At 43.8% G+C, this 21,546-nt stretch overlaps 2 protein-coding genes and 1 long non-coding RNA gene across 6 annotated transcripts in view; 1 reads left to right on the forward strand and 2 right to left on the reverse strand.

Moving 5' to 3' along the window:
• Window positions 1-16,825, reverse strand: KLHL8 (kelch like family member 8). Of its 3 annotated transcripts, XM_072336019.1 has the most exons (11): window positions 16,776-16,825; window positions 11,527-11,908; window positions 9,982-10,298; window positions 8,533-9,081; window positions 5,803-5,989; window positions 5,005-5,148; window positions 4,243-4,354; window positions 2,622-2,790; window positions 2,381-2,540; window positions 1,788-1,989; window positions 1-1,418 (listed from the first exon to the last, which is right to left on the reverse strand). In XM_072336019.1, exons 3-11 carry the CDS (start codon window positions 10,186-10,188, stop codon window positions 1,295-1,297), a joined length of 1,854 nt encoding a protein of 617 aa, XP_072192120.1. In that variant the 5' UTR covers window positions 10,189-10,298; window positions 11,527-11,908; window positions 16,776-16,825; the 3' UTR covers window positions 1-1,294. The 3 variants fall into 3 exon arrangements, with proteins under 3 accessions (XP_072192120.1, XP_072192121.1, XP_072192119.1); XM_072336020.1 differs by lacking the exon at window positions 11,527-11,908 and having other exon boundaries at window positions 16,776-16,812; XM_072336018.1 differs by having other exon boundaries at window positions 605-1,418; window positions 2,381-2,790.
• The window catches only part of LOC140251864 (uncharacterized), a 16,075-nt gene continuing 10,988 nt past the window's right edge, over window positions 16,460-21,546 (forward strand). The window contains exons 1-2 of one of the 2 annotated variants that reach the window (XR_011903477.1): window positions 16,460-16,486; window positions 17,353-17,456. This is a non-coding gene — a long non-coding RNA (uncharacterized lncRNA). Of the gene's footprint in view, window positions 16,487-16,866; window positions 16,941-17,352; window positions 17,457-21,546 lie in introns of those variants that run through there. The other variant, XR_011903476.1, reaches the window with a different exon arrangement.
• Window positions 19,897-21,546, reverse strand: part of LOC140251862 (estradiol 17-beta-dehydrogenase 11-like) — a 5,719-nt gene continuing 4,069 nt past the window's right edge. The window contains exon 7 of the mRNA XM_072336022.1: window positions 19,897-20,816. Within this exon, the coding sequence (XP_072192123.1) occupies window positions 20,729-20,816 (88 nt within the window). The 3' untranslated portion in view covers window positions 19,897-20,728. The remainder of the gene's footprint in view (window positions 20,817-21,546) is intronic.

Below are 21,546 nucleotides of genomic sequence, written 5' to 3' on the forward strand. Positions count from 1 at the left end.
TGAAAATACAAGGCTTCGTTTCATTGAATCACAAAACCACAGCATGGCTTGGGTCGGAAGAAACCTTAGAACCCACCCAGTTCCCTGGCAGAGAAGACGCAGACGTTTGCTGCTCTCCTGACACCTGAACAAGGCAGTAACTTGGGGTTGTGGTCACAGACGACTATCAGTCCCTGCCCTGTGCGTGCTTGGGCAAGAACAGGATGCTGAGCTCTTTCCAACCAGACCTGACTTGCAGACAGGGTTTGTAACTGTGTAACAAGTCACTTTAGCACAGAACAGTGACGAGTTCCTGTTTAAGTCCTTGCTCTAAGTATTGCTGTTTTTCTATTCTGCTGCCGACTGAAAGCTTCAACTGGTTTTGAGGAGAGATTTTTTTGGCTGAATAATCCTAAGGACCTAGAAACTCAACTGTTACCCCACATCTGTTACTGGATCCTGAAACTCAGCCTGGCAGTTAGACTTGCACTCAAAACTCTCAATAGAACTCTGCACATTCTTTTGTGTGCCCCTTTCCTGTGATTAAGGGGTTTCAGAGACCACTGAAGCCTTCAGCTGTTACTTTGGGGTTGATCTCTTCACAGACGGAGCCTTTCAGAGGGAGTCATTACTACACATTTTATTGAGGATAAAAGAATGTCAGTATTCCAGTCGCTATGCTCAGGCTTTGAGTCTTTTCAGCTTTGTAACAAGTGTGTGGGGCTGAGGGAGCACTCGAGAGGCAGGTCCAGGCTGGGTGCTGCCATCTCCACCGCAGCCAGCAGTCCCACAGCAGGTGAGCAGTTAACATCTGTATCCAGTTAGCTCAGGGAGAACCGAAAAGCTCTGTTTCAAAGATCTTCTATGATTAGGAAACATTTTAAGATTGCATTCCTGATAATAAGTTAGCTATGTTAATAAATGGCACTCCAGTCCCTCAGGAAACACACAGCAGGGCTGTCAGGTGAGGCTCAGTGATGCTGCCCTCTGCTCGCTCCTCACCTGTCCATGCCTGGTTTGCAGTTCAGTGAGTCCTGTAACAGCTGCCTCAAATGGCTCTTTATCTTCACTTCTCAAAGATGGAATGATCTCAGCATGGAGCAAGACTAAGTCACACTGCTGTCCCATGTTCTCGCAGGCTCTTCTACACTGCTGTTGTCAGAAAGCCACCAGAAGCTTAAAAGTCACAGAAGGTAACATTTTCACAAGGAAAACGTACTGTGTTTCTTAACCTACCACACAAACCACCATATTTAAAAGCTCTGCAGTGCTTCCGTATGATTGTTCCCCTGGAATTTGGAGGAGGCAGCTGAGTTCACATGCAGTCAACTACATTGCTGGATCCTTGGCCCACATCACGGATCTGGCTGCTGAGGCAGGCGCACACGGCAACACCTGCCCCAGCTCTGCAGTGCGACACTGAGCCAACGAGTTCCCACCTGGAGAACAGGGCAAAGGAGAAGAAGACAAGTAAGTCTGTGTCCTTTCTGAGCATAGAACCAGCTGTTAACTGCGTAAAAATATACTTTGTTCATTCATCCTCATTATTTCTCCAGTAAGTTTAGGGCAAAATCAGATTGGAACTACCACAGGAACAGATTCTGAGTGAAGGTAAGAGGACAAGGGATGGCCAGGAGGAGGAAGAGGGAGGAGGATGTGCCTATTATTCCAAGAACTAGTGACGTGAGCAGCACTCCCACATCGCTTATGTGAGTATTACTCAATTACTGTACGCTGCTTCTGTTATGCTGTGTTCCATACAGGTGGATATGGTTGCTTTTTTAGGCCAAATAAAAAAAGAGAATTACCTGTTAACTATGGGATCAAATGCTTCCACAGTGTTCAGGTAGGCGTTACCGTTGTGACCTCCAACTGCAAAAATTCTTCCCATCAGCGTTGCGATGCCAACTCCCCCCCTTGGTGTTGTAAGCTCTGCGACATACTCCCATTTGTCACTGCGTGGGTCAAAGCGCTCCACGGAGCTCAGCGGAGAGTTGTCATCGAAGCCACCTGCAAAGAGTCACCAGATACTGATACCTGGCCACTTCCTGTGGTGGTGATAGCCTAGATGTGCATTACAGGGTGGGCTTTTCTTAGCATGCAGTGGCCTAGTGCCCCAGTCTGTTTCTAACCAAATCTTAAAGCCACCTGAAAATTAATCCACTGTCAGCAAGTTCTTGCAGTACTTTCAAAACAAGCCACTGCTGAAAATCAAAGTAGGAAACAAATCCTTGATTAAGACTGGCTTCAGTAATGCGTTGCCATTGGCGTGGACCAGTGAAACTTCTTAATTCCTAGCTACCACTCCTTTGTTCAAGCGTGCCCCCATGTTTTCTTCTCCTGCACAGGAGCACATCATACAGGACAGCTCTGTCCAACACAGTGCTCCCGGCCTACTCACCGACAACATACAGGCAACCATGGAGCTCACTGACACCATTGCCTGCTCTTCGCTGCCCCATCTCTTTCACTTCCATCCACTTGTCCAAATGGGGATCGTATTTCTCCACACTGGAGAGAGACGCTATGCCGTCATTGCCACCCACAGCGTACACGTGGTTCTGGAAAAGTAGCATGGGGAAAGATTGTTTAGAAAACTTAGATAATATTTGAAAAGCAGCCCTGAGAGGAAACAAACTCACCATGAGGGCTACGGAGCCAACTCCCCCCCGGGGTGTGTTCATGGGGGCTATTGCACTCCATCGATCAGACTCGATGTCGTATCTTTCCACATCACTGAAGCACGTGTTGTCATCTAGACCTCCTATTGCATAAATAGGGCCCCCGAGGGAAGCAAGAGCAATTCCTCTCCTAAGAGAACCACAGAATCAGTGCCTCAGTGCATATCCGTAAAGGGGATGAGAAAGACATCAGGTGCAACATTAACTGAGTGGTAAGACTTTCAAAGTAGTGGGAAAAAAGTAATAAGGTAATGGGTTTTCAATACTGATCCATAAGTGTGACCGACCCTCTGCACACCAATGTCAGTGTTGCATCATTATCCAAAAAATTCTTTCTTGTGTTTGCAGCATCCCATCAGTGTTTTATCTTCACCTCAGCTTTGGCTGTATGTCCTTGCCATCCACAAACGGCACTACTGCAGCTAGGATATTTTTAGACTGTGAAAAGAAGGAGCTCTGGTCTGAAATACAAGGGAGAGAAAAAGGCAGGATGGCTTGGAATATACTGTTTTAACTGCATGTCATCAAAGGTCCAAGCCTTCTTTTCAAGTGTTTGCATATTTGAGGTTTTCTTAGTTACTGGATTGCTCTTTCTCAGTACTGAATCTTCCATCTTTGATCTCATTTGGTGTTATCTGCTGGTTTTAGCTTTGTTGGTGTAGCTGCTCCTATGGCTTGGGAATTAATTTTCCAGGGGTAGTAAGTAATACATACTAAAAGACAAACCTGTGCTTGACACTAGATGACTGAATTCTGATTTTTATTAAGTGTACGCTGAAATAAGTGGGTGGTTTTTGGGTGAAATCTGCCAGTGTGCTGTCAGTAGAGTGAAATGAAATGTATTGTCATTAGAGAAATTATTGAGTAAAATCATGGTGTTACTGCAGAGAGTGTAAGGTAACGTGCAGTTTCCTCTCCAGAAGGTGTTCTGGGACCACGTCCTTTTGCTGGAGAGGTGGGATGTGGGCAAGGCTCTGTCCAGCTTCCTGAGTAGGAAATGTCACAGAAGTCCAGAAGCAAACTTTGCCAGAAGGAAGAGGTTCCTTGGCCATGAAGCATTTTACTACACATGTGCTGGTGGCACTATCGTTGTTTAAGAGAGATAAAATACCACAAAACCACTTAACCAGTTTCAGAATCTTTATCTAATATCAGAACATAAGCACAGTTGCAATGGAAAAGCTTCTCCTCATTTCTGAAGCCAGCCCATCCTAAAGAAAAGCCCAAAGTGGATGAGAGAGGCATTAGAAAGCAAGAAAGCGTAACCCACGTCAGCAGCCAGGGCCTATCCCTGGAGAGGGGGATATTGTAGTTCTGCACTGAAATACTTAGTATATAACACACGACTTTGTGCTTGCAAACAATATGTGCAAATATGTGCAAGTATATGACGCAGATTTCTGCTTGTTCTGCAGAAGATAAGCAAAGCATTTAAGCCACAACAGAAAAAAGAATCCTAAAAATAGCAAAGTTGGGAAATCCACATAAAGGCAGAACAAACAGGTTTCCAGCAGTAGCAGGAGATGATGTATCATAGAGTAGGACTTAAACTTTGTACCATGTGGGATCATGACACACGTACCTCTTTGTGTTCATTGATGCCTTAATCATCCACTTGTTTGTGAGAGGATCAAACACTTCCATGCTTCCTAAATGTTCATTTCCATCATGTCCACCCACTGCATAGACTCTACCTGAAAGGCACACACATACTTGGATATGGAGGTTGCTTGGTAACATTTCAGTTTTGATTTACGTGTGTGGGGCAACGAGCCCAAACAGGGTCATGTTTTTAAAGGTTTTTGGTACCGGGATTTTATTAAGGAAGGACTTTGTACTTTTATATGCTCTAATCAACCAGAGATCTGTTTTATCACAGATTTTACACAAATCTTGAGATACATCGACTCAAGCAGTGCAGGCAAGGTCAATTTCAGATGTTTACTTCAGCTTCCCACAATTTTTACAGGGAAAGATTTCCATTCTGCTGCAGCAGCGCAGGGGTGACCGTGGACAGAGGGGAGCTGCATCATGGATAGTAAGCTGCCTGGCAGAAGCTGTGGACCCAAAAATAAAGGTTGGTCTGTCCTCACAGTCTTAGCAACTAGTTTGTATGGATTTAAATATGAAGGAAGCTTGTAAGAGTACTAGCAATCTCTGGGTTACTCTGTTATTCACCTTGTTATTACCTTGGCAGTAAGAGCTTTTCAGTAAGTATGCTCTCAGATATTGTTTTAGAAGGAACAACCTCTTTGTGGGGAAAAAACTTTATGAAAACAAAGAATATTCAACCGATGAACCACGCAACTCTTTTGAACAAGGTTGCCTGAGTAGGATTACTGACCTCCCACAGAGATTACACCCACGTGTCTTCTCCTGCTGTTCATTTCAGGGCCGAAGAACCAGCTGTTCTTATTTATAGAGTAACACTCAATGCTGCGGAATGGGTCACCTGATCCTCCCCTGCCACCAACACAGAATAGCACACCTGGAGGAGACAAAGGAGGCTTCCATAGAGCTTGCAGAGAAAATAGGGATAAAATTCTACACCAGAGTAGATGGCAAACTACATACTTCATGAGAAGCCTTATTTCACTTCAAAGAGCACAGCAATTGCCCTGTATATGGGATGATGGCCTTTGGCATTTGTTTGTCATGCTTTTAGGACAATTTATTGTCTACTCTCTTATAAAAGCAAAGCATTTTTTGAACAGGCATTTTTTTTCTGATTTGCTTAGGGAGAAAAACTGATTGATTGCTACATCTTAATGTAAAAATCAGAAATTGCAGTCTAACACGCATGACTTGCTTTTGGTGTTGGTTAAGCAGAGTTTAACAGCTAGCTCAACGTTCTGGCACCAAAAGGTGTATGTCCACTGATTTCTGTACAGCTTTCTGCTTACTGCCTGCACGTAATACTCTTAACAGCTCTAGCCAGTCAGATTAAATGCTGCTCTAAACAAAGAAACTGCCAAAATTCTGTTCAGAAAATGCAGCCCATAACCTAATCACCAGGGGGGCACAATGGCTTTCCCAGTTACACATTAACATCCACTTCCACCAAGCTGTCTAGCCCTATGCATATACGCTGCCTTTTCTCCACACCACTCCATACTGGATAATCAGACACACATTTAATTACCAGCAGTCTGCTTCCTTGGTGTTGTGCGAATGGAGTATTCAAAGTCTGGCACTGCCCTGCTGCTCAGGTGAAGGTGGTAGTTTCTTGCTTCATCCAGCAAATCCCTACATTTTAGATTCTGCTTGACAATCTCTTCCTTTGCCACAACACCCATAAGGAAACAAATGGGTAAGAGAGGCAGTCGTACCTGACAGAAATGAACACAGTTGAAGTAACTGGCTAAACTGAACTGACCATTTACAGTGACGTACACGTAACGGACTGCAACTTCCAAGCCAACTGTCAGCCCCACACCCTTCAGTATGAAAAGCAGCTTTTGTTTTCTTTTCCAGACTAACCCTGATACAAACGGTTATTTTTGGTGACAATTATTTGCCGCAACCATTTGCGACTGTAGGCAAATGCCTTTGCAGTGGAGGAAGATGGGCAGCTGCCCATACCAGGGGAGCGTAAGCACTTCCTTCCTGAGTCAGCAGTTCTACTGGAATAGAGCATTTCAGATTAGCGTGGTAATGGCAAGTCAGAATGGAAACCCTGTCAGCGTGAACTAAGGCGCAGGAATACCCTTCTCTAGGGTGGGCTTGACAGACCTCACAGTAAAATGAAACAACCAGTTACAGCTAATTGCCAAAGTCTGGAGGGAGCAGAGAGCAGACTGGGTGTCAGAGAGGACTACAGAGCAATAAGCAGTCTTTTCAAACAAGACTATAAAATCTTGGCATCAGATACACAATGGAATATAATAGCAGGAGAAGGTTCAAGACTGTTGAAAAGATTAATGTGAAAACAGTGTGATGACGCAGTGACATAAAGGAGAACTGTAAGGATGTAACTGTATTGGCAGATGTTGATACTGTGAGGTTGCTACTGCACAGACAGATTTCAGTTTTCCTAATGGCCATTGTTACCGACGTGTTTCTTTCCCCAGATCCTTTCTATCCTTCCTCAGAATGGCTGATGCTCAGGCTCGATGACGAGGCTGCCTGGGTGAGACCACTACCAGCAGCCTCTGCCTGGAACGATCCCAAGGACAGAGCAGATCTGAAGTGAGGTCAGCCTCAAAATACCACCCTGAAATGTCCCTCCCCATAGAATTCATTTCTGCAGACCTTTCATTCGTCCTTCTGGGAGAAGCAATGAGGAATATGAAGGACAATCAGAGTGGGGTGTCAAAAAGAAGGCCAGCAAGTGGGACAGGTCTAAACAGGGGCAAACTGAAGTCAAGTAGCATCTTGCTTTTGATGAGCCCCCAGATAGCTCAGCAAGGTGAAGGACAAACCCAGTGTATCAGGAGCTTCCCAGAAAAGCAGAACGGTGCTGTTACACAAGTGTCCTTGCCTCTAAGTTGGCCTCTCTTGCAATTCTTCCTAAACCACTTGGGTTCAATCCTGTTTCTTCACTTACTTTGGCACTGGTTTATTTTAGGCTGACCCAAAGCACTGCCACTGCCCTGCTAATAGTCTTGGGAGGTGAACGATACATTAAGAACTCCAGGCTGATGAAAATTCAGAAGTTTATGGTAACAGGAAAACCCCTAACAGTGACTATGATGTATGATCAACTGTTAGGAAGCCCAGTCCTGTTTTCTGCTAGCAATTACATCGTACTCAACTCTAGGCTCTACAGATCTTGCTAAATAGCTCTTATTTTCAGTAAGGGTTTTACTTTTTCAGTGCCTTGCTCCAGACTCTAGTTCCCATGAATAAAGCTATTCATCTGCTAACATAACTGTATATTTAAAGGAGTTTTGATTTTTTTACCCCAAACCTTACGGCAGTCTAGATGCAACTGAAAATGTTTAAACAGTTGTGGTCTTTTACAGGGAAAAATTAAAAATGATGTGTCAAGACAAGAACAGCACCATGTTAGCAGACCTCTTGATTCTCCCATGATGCAAATACAATCAATGCATCATGTTCCCAGTGGAGTTCGGGGACAGCTGTGAGACCCCAAGCTGATCCAATTTACTAGGATGCTTGCGGCACTCAGCAGCACACAACGTGTTCCCCCTCCTCCTCCTCAGGGCAGGTTCCTATCTCAAATGCTGGATTAAAATCAGCATGTGCAAAGCATTATTGAAACAGTCCACATTTTGACAGGAAGGGCTCCAGGTGTTCGTCTGAGTGACCCTGTGATGCTGTTATATGTTTCTCTCAGCAATGGACACTTACTTAACAAGCCTAGAGGATTAAACTGCACACTCCTTTCAGAGCCTACAGGTAATCAGCAGTTCTAACTCTAGCTTTAAAGAGTCTACAAAATCTTGTCCTTATTTATGTATACAAACATTCCAGAAAGTAGCATCACTTGATGACTTATCTTCCTTACAGTTTTGCCTCCCAAGCCATCCAACTATACCTCTTAAGCAGCTTTGTTCTCCTTTCTAAGTACAAACACTTACCAGCAGTAACACTGAGCCACATGAAGTGATGGCTCTGTGTTCTCCACCTCCCTACGTGTAAAACTAGAGATACCATGCTGTGGCACAGATGCAACTTTTTGTTGACTTCCCCTTCCTCCCCCTGCTGATGACTCTACGGTAAGTAATCTTTTTCTTGACAGAAACTGAGTAACATAACTTCGTCCTGATACTCCCAAGGCCCAACCTGCTTACACTGTCAATACATAACTTGTATTCACAAGCACCGACTGGTAAAAACGTTTTTCTTCTTAAAATCTACCTAAGTGAAACCAGCTGACACAGAACCAAATCAGTGATGCCTGCCCTACCTGTGCGAGAATTTCATCCAGCCACGTGGCATGATGCTGTGGATTGGCTAGCAGCCACTTGATAGCAGCATTGTAAACCTGCTTTTCATTTTCAACGTTCAGGTCACTGGAGGACAACAGTTTATGGAGGTGCTGAGGTGAGACGCTCACAAAGTCTTCACATTCCACCACCTCAGTAAAATGTTCACAAGCATACTGATCAGCCATGTCCATCAAGTCAATGCGGTTGTGGCTCTCTGCAAATGACCTGACAGCCAGGCAGTTGGAAGGATGGAAGTGCAGCTTCATGTATTCACAGCACGCCTTTGCTACCAGTTCCACCTGAAGAATGCAAGCAGCGTACAGGAGTGGCTGGACGTTATCCACAGTCAGTGTCAGCCGAGAGGAGTAGACAAACTTCACAAGGTCTTCTATCGCATCGCCATCAAAGTCCCTGATCTCAATCAGCGTCTGCTTGGCTTCAGCCATTTCTGAAAGAAACATGGCTCTGAAGTAAGGTATAACACACGCCAGTACCAGTTTGTGGCAGGAGATGAGCTTTGTACCAACCTGAGAAAAAGAAAACAAAACTATTTTATTGAAACATCAATTTCAGGTAGTTTTCTTCCAGCTATAAAAGGCAGTTAAGCTGAAAAGGTAAATTTCTGGGCCAAGTATACACTGAGCTTCTGTATTTTGCTGAAACAAATGAACTCCATCTCCCTCATACTGCTGACATTAGATTAGACATTAGCACATCCCAGGCAGATTTCAGTTGTAACCTGACTACCAAAGTAGGACAAGGTTGTAGCAGAAGGAAGCAGTACTTGATTAAGCAATACTTAGTGTTTGTACATGCTGGCAACCACAGCTGCAAACGGTAGTTATAAATTTCCTGTGATCAGGACATAAGTACTAGAAAGCTGAGCTGAAAAGAATGCATTTAAAACAACACTGCACAAGAATAACAAAACTGGCTTCATCCTTTTTGTTTCCTCTTTGATCAGTCGTAGAACAATGTGATTGAGGGTTTTTTATTTCCCAGAAGAATGCTGGGAGCTGGATTTGTTACAGAAATCCTGTTTGCCAGGAAAGATCCAGCATAGAAACACAGAATGCAAAACTATGGATAAAATTTGGGATCAAAGTGTGTGAACAGAGAGGCTGCAAGGAGCTGGAAGCACACTGAAATAACGTAGTAGAGAACAAAGCAATCATGGGAACTTCCTTATAGAGCAAACTGGGTGAGGTGAGTCATGAACTTGCTCTCTTGGATTGTCAGTATCTTAATCATTTACATTTTAGTTGTGGCCTTTGTAAATGACAAAAAATCTAAGAGCTTATCGAGAAATGCCTCAGCTCAAACAGGGATTCTGTCACTTCCACACCCCTACCCAAACTCACTGCCATCTCCAGCACATTTATAGCTTAATCTGTTAAAACACAATGAATGTGGGTGGTCTCTGTCACCTTTAGTGTAACATCACAGAGCTCTCCAGCCTCAAAGAAGTGAAGAAGAGAGCTGTGGAAGTCCTTCCAAGCCTCGTTTGCTTCAAATACAAAGATATCATCTTCAACATCACCGCTGGAAGATCGAGTTTGTTGCTGCTGTGGCCGCCTCTTTCCCTTCATTGGATGTTGTTTTGCTTGCTCTGGGACCATGGATTCTGAAGCCATTGGTTGTTTGGTCTTTTGCAGCGTGAACTGTCAGATATTCCCACCAAGACAAAGTCCAGCCCATCAGGAGTCAGTCCTAAAATGTAGCTAAGTTCTTTTCATCTTCCTATCTAAAAGCACATACACAAGCACACACACACACAAAAAAAAGACAGAGGAGATATCAGGTAATGTCAGTATCCACCATCAGATTACATGCTAAAAATGCTACCTCTGATCTTATTCAGGGGGAGTGGGAAGAGAAGAGAGGAAAAGAGTCCCACAGGCAAATCATATGCAGGTACCTTTGGGAAAAGCCCTTATTTATGAACTCATTCCCCACACTTGTTGAAAAAAGATATGAAGAAGAAAAGGCAGTGATGTGTCCTCTGCCATTCCTCACCTAACATCTGTGGATAGCAGAGGAGCAGAAGGGCCATGGACCACAGGCAGATGGGCTTCTTTCCTCATCTCATCACTGCTGCCAGAGACAGACTAATTTGACCCCAACAGGTATATCTGTACATACTTATTACTCAGTTTTCCTCAATCTCAACAGCTAGAGCAATCCAAAAGTATTATCTGTATTCATGCATATGTAAAAATGAAACCACTCTAGTTGTGTTTCAACAAGAATTAAAGAGTAAAGGAATTTATGTTTAAGGAAAAATTTTGGAATGATTTTCCTTTACTTAATATTAACCTAAAGCATGAAAACAAGCATCCAGCAAATTGTGTCACTGTTTGCTAGCTTTTTAGACTCTACCTGTCTTAGCTGCAGATGTTTTTAGTGTCTAAGATTTATGCAGTTCTGACAAAAGGAATCGTGGTTGTTCTGCTATCACAACTTTCCCAGAATTGAAAGACACATCTGGGATACCACAGACAATAGAAAGAAGGTTTACTTTGGCTTCTGTCACACAAATATTTCACTCTTCCTAATACTGTGACCTCCAGTCTGGCTAGGTCTGAAGTCCACTTTTTTATCTGTAGATAAAATTCAAGCAGTAGGGAAGAGCACATAGCTTTGCAGCCTGATAGCACATGTGAAGTTTCAGTTCTGTGTGTCTGACACCCATGACAATTTGAAACCTGTTACGTCAGTAAGACTTAGGCTGTGCTTCCACGAGCTTTGTGGAAGATGGTAAGCCCACAATATGAAATACTATTGGAAAGCATGAAGATATTGATCCAAGTTACAAGCTACTAGAGTTCTGTTACATTCTGGCAAGTGAGAGAAGCAAGTTTGTAAGGTTCAAAGACAAACGTCTCTAGAAAGCAGAGAGAATATTGAGTAGTGTGGGATATATATATATATATTGGGATAGCTTTTATTTTGGTGTTTGCTGGTTAACTTACTGTGCGGTCTACTAAGAAATGATCTTTCCTCAATCCAGTGATTTCTGCTCCTGGGCTCTGGCACTGAAAGAAATGGACTGACTGAAGGAACAAAACAAAGCTTTTAAAATAAAGATGTAAGTCATGTGGATGCGCACAGAACTTCTGTTCTTCTGGAATATTTTTAAGGTATCCGTGCCACTTAATACATTGACAACTCCTCATGCATCAGAAAGAGCAGGAAGTGACTCCAGGTGGTTGTATGGTCTCAGTCTCAGTGTTGCTGACAGCTCCACATTCTGTGCAGCCACAGTGCTGTTGGCTGCAGTCAGCCAGGCAGGTTACAGAGAGCCGAAACGTGCTTAGAATATTTACTAATGCTGCAGTAAGCAAAGCATCCTTCCTGTAAAAGATATCCAAGAAAAAGACAGCAGTTGGAACACTGTACAAGGATTTTAAAGAATGTCACGTGTTATTCAGAAGTAAAACAGGGTAAACAATGGTACTTTTACAGCTGAGTAGAAGTGCTGCTTTCAAACAGAACTGCCACTGATGACTAAACAATGGTTTGCAGTTCATAAGTCAGAAGGTTATTTCACTTGGTGTTACGTGCTAAATTTATCTGCATGTTTTAACTGATTGCACACATGGCTTTACCACACACATGTGGCTCTTTGTAAAAGTGACTGGTGGTGTAAGGTTTACCTGTTCTGGACATGCCACTGCAAGCACCAGCACAAAGCCCACAATTCCTAAGCTACCTGATCAAACCTGAATCAACACTGCTGGGGTAACTTTTTTTGTTGTTTTTTTAAACATAATAAATAGAACAGTAGCTCAAAAGCCAGACTTAACTGGTTGTAAACCATGCTTTTCATCCTCATAGAATGCTCCTATCAAATGAAGCTGCTGGAGATGGTCTGAGCAATCATTTGGATAAGAAGAGCACAGATGTGGACCGATACATTTAGTAGTGGTTCTGCAGGAGCAGATACTGGAGCCCTTGGTCTCCTCACACCAGAGGAAATCACAGTCACAGGAATCACATGTACCAGGGAACTCTCAGTATAGATCATGGCAATATCAAGTAAGTGTATGGGCACATAGAATCATAGAATGGCTTAAGTTGGAAAGGACCTCAAGGGTCATCAAGGTTAGCGCTGCCAAACTCCACATTTAATACTAGACCAGGTATTAATACTAGATCACATGACAATAAATTCCTCCTCACATCAAAGAAGTTTCTTCAAGGCACTGAAGTTAACAGGCTTAAAACACCTGAATTTGTAATTCAGACACTAAGCAGTCTGACACACTGTGGCTTCATTGTGATGAGACTCTGTGACAGATATTAATACCCCGTGAAAGAGTTTGTTCTTCCCCCACATCACCAATTCAGGAACACCTTGTTTCTGACATTTCTTGCTTCCCAAATCACTTAGATACCATACCCGTAGATCCTCCACTTGTCTTAATTATAGTATCTCACATTTTGAGTCTTCAAACAAACCCTCATGATCTGTGGAAAATAGCAGCTGAGATTATGAGACAGCTGCACCTTTGTAGGAGATGGAGATCTCTGTAGATATCCATCTGGCTGCTGATAATTAAGAGCAACCAGGTTGCATCAGACATGAGAAATATCACTGTCAATGTTCCTATCGCTTATTTAAAAAATCAAGCAATGTTTTTGACAAGAGATTTAAAAGTAAGTCAACAACCAATGCCATAAAGAGCTTGGAGATGTAATACACAACATTAAGGTCAAGTATTTGCAGTCTATCTGGATCCCAGCACAAGGAGAGACGTTTAATTTGCAGAAGCTAACCAGGCTGGGATGATTTAAATGCCCGGCTCTCAGCCTTTACTGTCCTTACACTTCAAACAGAACAGAAATGAGTTTTAGTAGTCCTTTAATCAGAACAGTAAATGGAAATCTGAAGGCCTTGCAGAAGTCGTGAAGGTCAGTGTACTTCAACTCCAAGCCTACTCCTCCTCCTAGCCCGTACTGGAATGATAAATTGTTTTGTCATTGCACAGCCTTAAAGGGATAGCATAAGAAGGTGGTATTTCTCAACTCCTCAGTAATGCAAAAGTTCACCAGTTTAAGCATCACTCGCTAGAACACTTAATAAGCATTTAGGATTGTATGCACAATGTTCTGTCAATTACGCACTCAGAATCCACTGACTGACACAGAAAAGCCATTCAGCTGCCCCTCAAATAAACAAGAATGCAATAACAGCAGCCAGCTGCTCGAGGTGAGGTTAGCACTGGCTGAACACTGCATGCAAATGGAAGCTTTCTTTTCTAAAGTACTGTCACAGCCAGCCATAACCCTCCTTTCATCTCAGCAGTGAAGAGCTCTGGCCTGGATACAGCCTGAGTACTCACTTGCACAGCATAAGTGACTGGCTCTAAGGAATCTGAAGGAAGTGCCTCATTCATAACATAGGTTGTTACTCCATAGGCAGCTACTCTGCACTTTTCATAGAAGAGTAACCCCCCCCACTGCAAAAAAGCTTGACTCCCTGTTTACTGCTCACCACTGTTTGCTGCCATCAGCTCAGCAATTTTACTTCTTGAGTCATAAACATTTAGAACATTCGTCATGTCTGTGTTGGCAGCGTGCAGCTGGTCAGCGCTGATATTCAAAGATCCCATCCAAGCCCTTCTTTACTACTGCATGTGTACAAACAAGCAGAGATGGTAGCCCAGAGCCGCCATACATTACAGATGCTTAGGTTCAGCTAAAGGAACATCCCAAAAAGAACTGCTTTAGGTTCAGTCATTTTGGCTAAATCATCTGAAATTGAACAGAGCATAAAATAAAGCAGTTGCCTTCAGTGTAAGTAACGTGCCTGAAATAACTGCAGCTAAAGGGGATAGGAGCATCAGCCACCAGCAGGGCACTAATGTCACTCATGAAGTGAAGGAAACAAGGATCCTCCCCTGTGACACTGACCTGGGAGAGGATTGTCCTCCTGCCTCAGCTGCCAGAAGCAGAAAGATGCTTCCATGATACAAGAAACAAAAGGACTTTGTAATAGCCACAATGAGGAAGTGCCCAAATGAGGGGTTCTGTGACACAGGTAGATCCAGTGCTTGTTTATCAGTCCCAGTACTGGAGTCAGAAAAATAAGAAGCAGCCCAGTATCCAGGAGAATTCAAGATATGGGTAAGGCTTTACCCACACTCCTGGATGTAATTTTGGTTATTCACATGCAAGGGAGACAAAAATTCATGTTCTTACCTGCACAGAGACAGACAGGCATGTAACCAGGGAACTGAAAGGGCCTGTTAATTGCAACAAACTAGGGGTAGCTATGAGAGCAGAGAGTTTTGGAAAGCAGTTCAACTACCAACAGAATGTGTGCATATAAATATATATCATTTTGCATGTGCAAATGTATGAACCTAACTAGTTAAGATGGAGCTTGATAAGTCTCTGCAGGTAACTGTATGGCGCTGCTGCCGCCCACAAGGTTACATGAAAACATGGGAAAGTTCAAGTTACATGCTGCACTGCAAGCCTATGCTTAAGTCTCATTTAAAACACACCTGAAAATGAAAGTAATCAAAACAACAACAAACAAATTTAGATTCCACATGCCTAACTGGTTTAACTTGTTTGAAACCACGGGGCTTTCTGGTTTAGAAAACTATAACAAAGCTATCTTAGCACTATTGGGGAATTCCTAGGTCCTTTCGTGATTTCAAAAAGCACAGACAGCGAATGAAGGCTGCTATTTCTAGGAAAACAAATGTGACAGATAAAGGACAGAAATGTTGTTTGGCAAAGCACTGATAAAATCTGATTTTGGAAGTAATTCTGCAGAAAGAGTGGTAATGCAATAGCTCAGGCTGCCCAAGGAGGTGGTGCAGTATCTGTTCCTGGGGGTGTTCAAGAAGAGGGAAGATGTGGCACTGAGAGACATGATTAGTGGGCATGGTTGAGGGTTGGATGTAGTGATATTTAGAGGGTCTTTTCCATCATGTATGATTCTATGAACCAAATCAGAGCACAGTAAGGAAGGACTCTGCTTTACAGATAAAAATAGTACTTAAAAGGCACTCTGTTTATTCAAGGCAACCTACCCAAAAAGTAGAGCACAAAACACTGCAAATCCATGCAGCACTCAAGAGCAGGGTGAAGTGCTGACATATGCACTAAAATCAAAAGAAATGGTTGCTGGTACTTCACATCTGTAAGAAAAGAGGAGCAGACTCACACTGAGGATTTTAATTGAAAAACAGCAGGCTGACGGTCTCTACAGCGTTTAGCCCAGCCCTTCCTAGGAAGCATTGAAGTGAGAGCAAAACAATTTCCAAGAAGCTGTTGCCTAATATCCCTTTATCCTGGAGCTGTAAGCCCAGGAGTGGCACCCGAGCTATGAGCTCTTTCAGCACCTGCACACAAACAACAGGCACAATCTCAGCACGTAGCACAGTAGATTTACACAGGTAAGAGTTCAGGCGTAGATTCTAGAGTAACCAGCTCATGCTAATCCAATGTTTTATCTCCATAGGGCCGCTGAACCTTGTGCAGCTTCACCTCCAGGACAAGCAGAGCACACCCACCTGCTGAGATTTAAGCCTGAGTGCAATCAGTGTGGGATTTCAGCTACTGTGGTACTTTTCTGTGCAAAATATACACTGTGCTTCCAGTAGCCTTTTTGACAGGCAAAGAACAGTCCAAAAACTCTGCATTCTGTCACCTTTATGACCACATCGTGCAGGGGCATTATAGAAGAGGGCATATAGGAACTAGGAGACGCACCACCTGCACATCCCTTAACAAGATCTCTGTAATTGCAACTTCCCACCAACCAATACGGAACTGGCCAGGGGAGATGGCAAGGTGGAACCCATCAACACACAGAAGACACCTGGGCAGGGCAGGTCATAACGGGCCGAAGGAGCACTTCCCTTTTGCATGAGCAGGAAGGAAGCGCTCGGAGCCCCTCCCCGGCAGCTGCAGGTAATGTTTTCCACCGTTTAAGAAACATAAGAGTTGATGTGATCCTCCACCCCTCCTCTCGCAGCCTAGGGCTCCCCTCAGGGCCCGGGGCCAGGCCCAGACGCGCCGCGCTCCCCGCTGAGGGCCGCGGCCTCCGAGCGTTCCACCTCCCTCCCCCTCGAAGCGGGCTGAGGCCTCTGGAACCACCCAAGGAACTGTTCATCGGGAAGAGCGAAGGGAGAGAGGGTTCGGGGGTGTTGGCGGTGAGGGAAGGAGGGATGAATAAGGGCCCCACGCCGCAGCCGCTCACCTGCGCTCCGCCGAGGGCCGCCGGGAGAAGGGGGCGCGCAGTGCGCATGCGCGGTGAGGAGGCGGGAAGAGGCGCTGCGGGGTGATGGTGTGGGGTGATGGTGTGGGGTGATGGTGTGGGGCTTTGGGGCCTCGCAGCACATCAGCTCAGAAAGCTCAGTTTTAGGTAAATATCGAGCATCGAGGGAGGGTTCCTGAGGTGATGCACCCGCTGTAGTAGGAGATATAAAAGGTTGACTCCGCTTAATAAATTTGCAGAAAGGGGTGAGCGGCTTTAGGTGACTGAAAAGGATGTTTCTGAGGGAATAAACACTTGAATCCTTTCATTTCTTTATCCTGCATTACTCTATGCCCACTCTTTCCCCACACAAACTCATTGACATCCCACTGGGTTTGTGGTTGGGACTGAAGGGCTCCTGGCACAGTTGTGCAAAGAGGTGATAGAATTGTTGTTATCTAAGTGTAACTGCACAAAATGCCAGATAGGAGTAAATACGGACCTTTGCAATATCAATATGGCAAATAACATCTACAGTATCACGTCCATTATGTGCTTTACAGCATGCCATCTCTTGCAGTGCAGGTGCTGATATAGTCTCCGGGTACCACTGCTGAACTCTGCTCCAGACCAGCAGCGTTTTACTGACACCATTTCAACATCATGTGGTCACCGAGAGATGATGTAAGTTCTGCCCACTGCTTTTCTCCACTGCAGTTTACCTGTGACAAGCTGTAAGCAGGCACCAGTGAGCACAAACCCCAGCTGTAGCTGTGTACACAGGATTTGCTGTGAGCAATGAATGTATTTCCGTGTTGCACATCTGTTGAACTGAAGTGTTCCTCAAAAACTATTTTGATTGTGAGCATTAAAAAGCGGAGAATGCAGAGGTGAAATTGTTTGCATGAGAGCATGTTTATTCACTGTAACAGGACCGTAGGTTGATGTGAACTTACTCCTGTTCTAACTGAGGTTTTGGAGGGGTATTTTCAGCTCTGAACTCTCATGGTATCCTAAAGCAAATCTGCTTTAAAAACAGCAGAATGCATGACTGTATGCAGATTGAAAGCATCTGCAAGGTTTAGTGTACCAGGAACTTGTCTCAGAAAGGAATTTTGTGGACAGTGTTGCAGCCTTTATGAATGGCCAGTGATCTTGGATATTTAAAGGTGGTGGGATAGCAGAAAAAATCAATTTAACTGCTGTGTTCCAGAGGTTCTGTGCATATACCATTCAGTTTTCTGAGACACTGCCTAAAATTAGATGCAATTGCATGCGTATTGGTATTGCCAACAAGTATTAAAATATTCTGAGTGTTGCTCCAGTCATCAGGTCGAGGCCATAGTGCATCCAGCTGCTCTGAATGAAGTTACTTTGTCTGCAGGGAAAACATTTGACTCCACCAGAGATGCTCAGAGCTACATAATTTCTGTTCTTAATTAGCACATCAGTAGTGCAGCCAGACCCCAATTTCACAGCTCAGTGGTGCTTGCATTCCCTTGGCACGGAGCTCAGGTCAGAACTGTGGTTGTGGCAGGGAAGTGCCAGCTCCAAGAGATGACTCAGAGGGAGGCAGAGCATGAGTCCAGAGCCACTCACCCAACTCACAAGTGCCCTAAGCCAGTGTGTGAGATGCCACTATTCAACTGTGGGACTTTACTGGAAGTTGCTACATGAGGTACTGCTAAGTACCTGTAACAACCAGATTTTAGGATAAGCTTGTCTCTTGTGGCCGAGAACCAAGATGCTTAGGAGGCCTGACAATTTGATTCGCTGTCATTCGTGTCCATGGAATGAAGGTTTAAATCCTCTTTTAAGTTCCTTTATACCAAGCGGAAGTGGAAATATGCAGCTCAAATAAAAGCAGGAGCAGCATAAAACAACTTATTTCAAGAGAGATGCGAGACAAAAAGCCCCTTCTTAGATTCTGGGATTGTTTCCAAGAAAGGGAAAACAGATACAAAAATAATTCATGTGTATTAAGCTGGCTTCTGTTTCCATCATGACTTGAAACATGTTCCTCAAATGTTCTACAGTATGGAATATTCGGCTTTTAAATGCAATTCATTCAGAATTCTTAAGTGTTTTATAACTTTTCATTACTTATTTTAACTTATATTCCATGCATGGAATACTGAAGAAGCCCTTCTTCAGCCACAAGATTCATAAACTAGAATCCAATTGTCCCAGTGTAAGAAATGGTACTTAGCCATACCCTGAATGCCCTTTCCGTGCTGGTTGTATAAGCAGCTAAAGAAACTTTCCTCCCAGTTAGTCTGTCAGCAACACAGTCTTAGACCTGTTACCACCTAAGAGCAGGTGGAGCCATGTTAAAACTTCTCCATCTTCTGAAGAATCCAAGTTTGTAGTACAAGTGCTCAGGACATCAATATGGATTACTTTGGAAGCTGCTTAGTTCTAGCTCTCCTTAACCTGGCGGGTTTTCTGGCCTCCCTCGAATGGCCACTTGCCAGCCAACATCTGTCACAGTCTGGAGTTGCAGAAGTAGGCAAAAAGTAGATCCGTGCTCTACAAAGGTCTTTGGCATTTCATCACATGGTACCACATGGTAAAGTGTTCATAAAGAACTTTGGAGGATTAACCTCCTGATCACTGCAGTCACAGTAGAGCTGGCTTGAGGGTAAGACCTGGGCTCATCTGGGGCTGTATCCCATATACCCGCAATGTTAGGTTTCCCATCTCCTGCAGAGCATCCCTGCTCTGCTGCTCGCATGGAAAAGCAGAGCATGAACGGGAAGTCCAGAATCATCCAGGGCTGGCAGTGCTACAGCATCCTGTGCAATGAGTAGGATCAGCATTTCAGAGGGGTGGGATAAATAAACCCTCACTTCTGTAAGTGCTGTTTGGAGATGAAAATAGGTGTATGGAAGTGTGTGTGCTAACTGGTGTTGGTATTGGCTTAAATTTGTACTGGAATGAGTTCATTAATTAGTTGAAATGAAGACATAGCAAGGAGTCTTTTGCTTCCCAGTTGATGCCTTCTCTTGTGTTCTGCTCAGGCATAGGAGCTCTAGGGACTTGCATTTCTGGGCCCATGAATGAGGGGTTTTCAGGCTTAGCATACATAGCCTTGTTTTTCCTTCTAATAGAGGAGGCTGATACTGGAGCAGGTAAACAGCAGTTTTTATTAGGCTGGACTAGTTACCTTCTAGTGTAAGGATAAAAATAGAACCACACTTCTGCATTCTTATGGAAAAAAACCACATTTTGCAGTAAGCATGGAACAGAATAGGGCACCCAGTAATTTGCAGGAAATACTATACTTGTTTCAGAGGGAGGTGTTTGAATCCGATCTAGGAATCACCAGCAAGCAATTTGAGAAATGACATAAGCAGAGGGCATATATTATTTAACAGTGCATCTTAAATGCACCTGTAGGATGTGGTTGTGACTGTAACTGCTGAGAGACACGTTCTGGTTAAGGAACTGCTTTTATTCTGCACACATTGTGCTAGTGGAGCTCATGCATAATAGGCAATCAACATATTTAGGTAACACTTGATTAAGGGGCTGCATTATTTCAGGTACTCACTACAAAGAATGCATTAAAATGTGTACAGAACAAGGCTTTTTGAACTTAAAGATTCATCACGGTGAAGCAGGCCACCTTTTAGCATCCCTCCCCTCAAGATCATTTTACTCAGTGATAAAACCAGATTAATTTATACTCTGCAATCCCACTGCACTCACATGAGCAGTTGTGCACATTGCATAACAGTCCAACTTCTTGAGCTGCATCTCTGCTCTGCTAACATACCATGTTATGCACATCTGCTCCTGCTGCAGGTGTTGAATGGTCCTTAAGGTGTGATGAGAAGTGGTGGCGTGGAAGAAGTACCCATCTCAATTCTGCTCCAAATCCAAATCGCTGTGCTACACTCAGCATATGTTCTGATTTCAGTCATTTCACGGGGAAATAAGAAATGATTTCCTTTTCACTGATTGCTTCCATGCCCAACAATTGCATCAAACTTAACATCACTCAGCTTTTTGAGATAATTCAAGGCACGTTCTGGGAACAACCTGGAACAAAAAAACCCACAAAATTAAACCTAGGATAAGAATTCAGGTTTTGGAGGAAGTGTTATCACAAATGGGACTGGAGCTCATCTGGCACAGAATGCATGCTCACATCAGACTGAGATCAGAACGTAAATCTGGGGAGTGCTTCCTAAAAACCCACTGTCTTCATAACTGTTTGACTAGCTTGACAGTCCCTTCAGCACCTTCCTCCTTTTATGATCACTCCAAGGGCAGATATCCACTGCAAAGGACATTGATTCAATTACTGCTTGCAGGTCTAATGTTAAATGTAGACAAGTATATTGAAATGAAATGAGAACTGACTTTGCTTTCCCTTTGCTTTTAAAACCTCATCTGGTCAGTGAAGAATTTCAGGAAGGCAAAAGATTCTTTATCATAAAACAGTTTCGGCTGTTTCCTGGCTTTCATGACTAAGTTACTATGAAGTCTTTCTTGAGATACTGTAGAAGCTAAATGAAGTGGTAATGTAGTTGTGATACAGATCTAGCTTTTGAATCCAGGCTGTGGAGAAAACGCAGCCCCAGCAGAGCAGCTACACTGGTTGTTTAAGAAGTATGAGAGAGCCACCCTCACTTCACATAGCTGAGGGAAAACAGAACCCCTCTCAAGCAGCATTCCTGGCACTTGTAAAATAGAACTGGTGCTGCCATGAAGAAATGAACACCAAAAAGCAGGACATCCTTAACTGTTTCTGGATGTTGTCTGGGGC

The sequence above is a fragment of the Excalfactoria chinensis genome, chromosome 4 (assembly GCF_039878825.1).
Source record: "Excalfactoria chinensis isolate bCotChi1 chromosome 4, bCotChi1.hap2, whole genome shotgun sequence".
Classification (NCBI taxonomy): Eukaryota; Metazoa; Chordata; class Aves; order Galliformes; family Phasianidae; genus Excalfactoria; species Excalfactoria chinensis.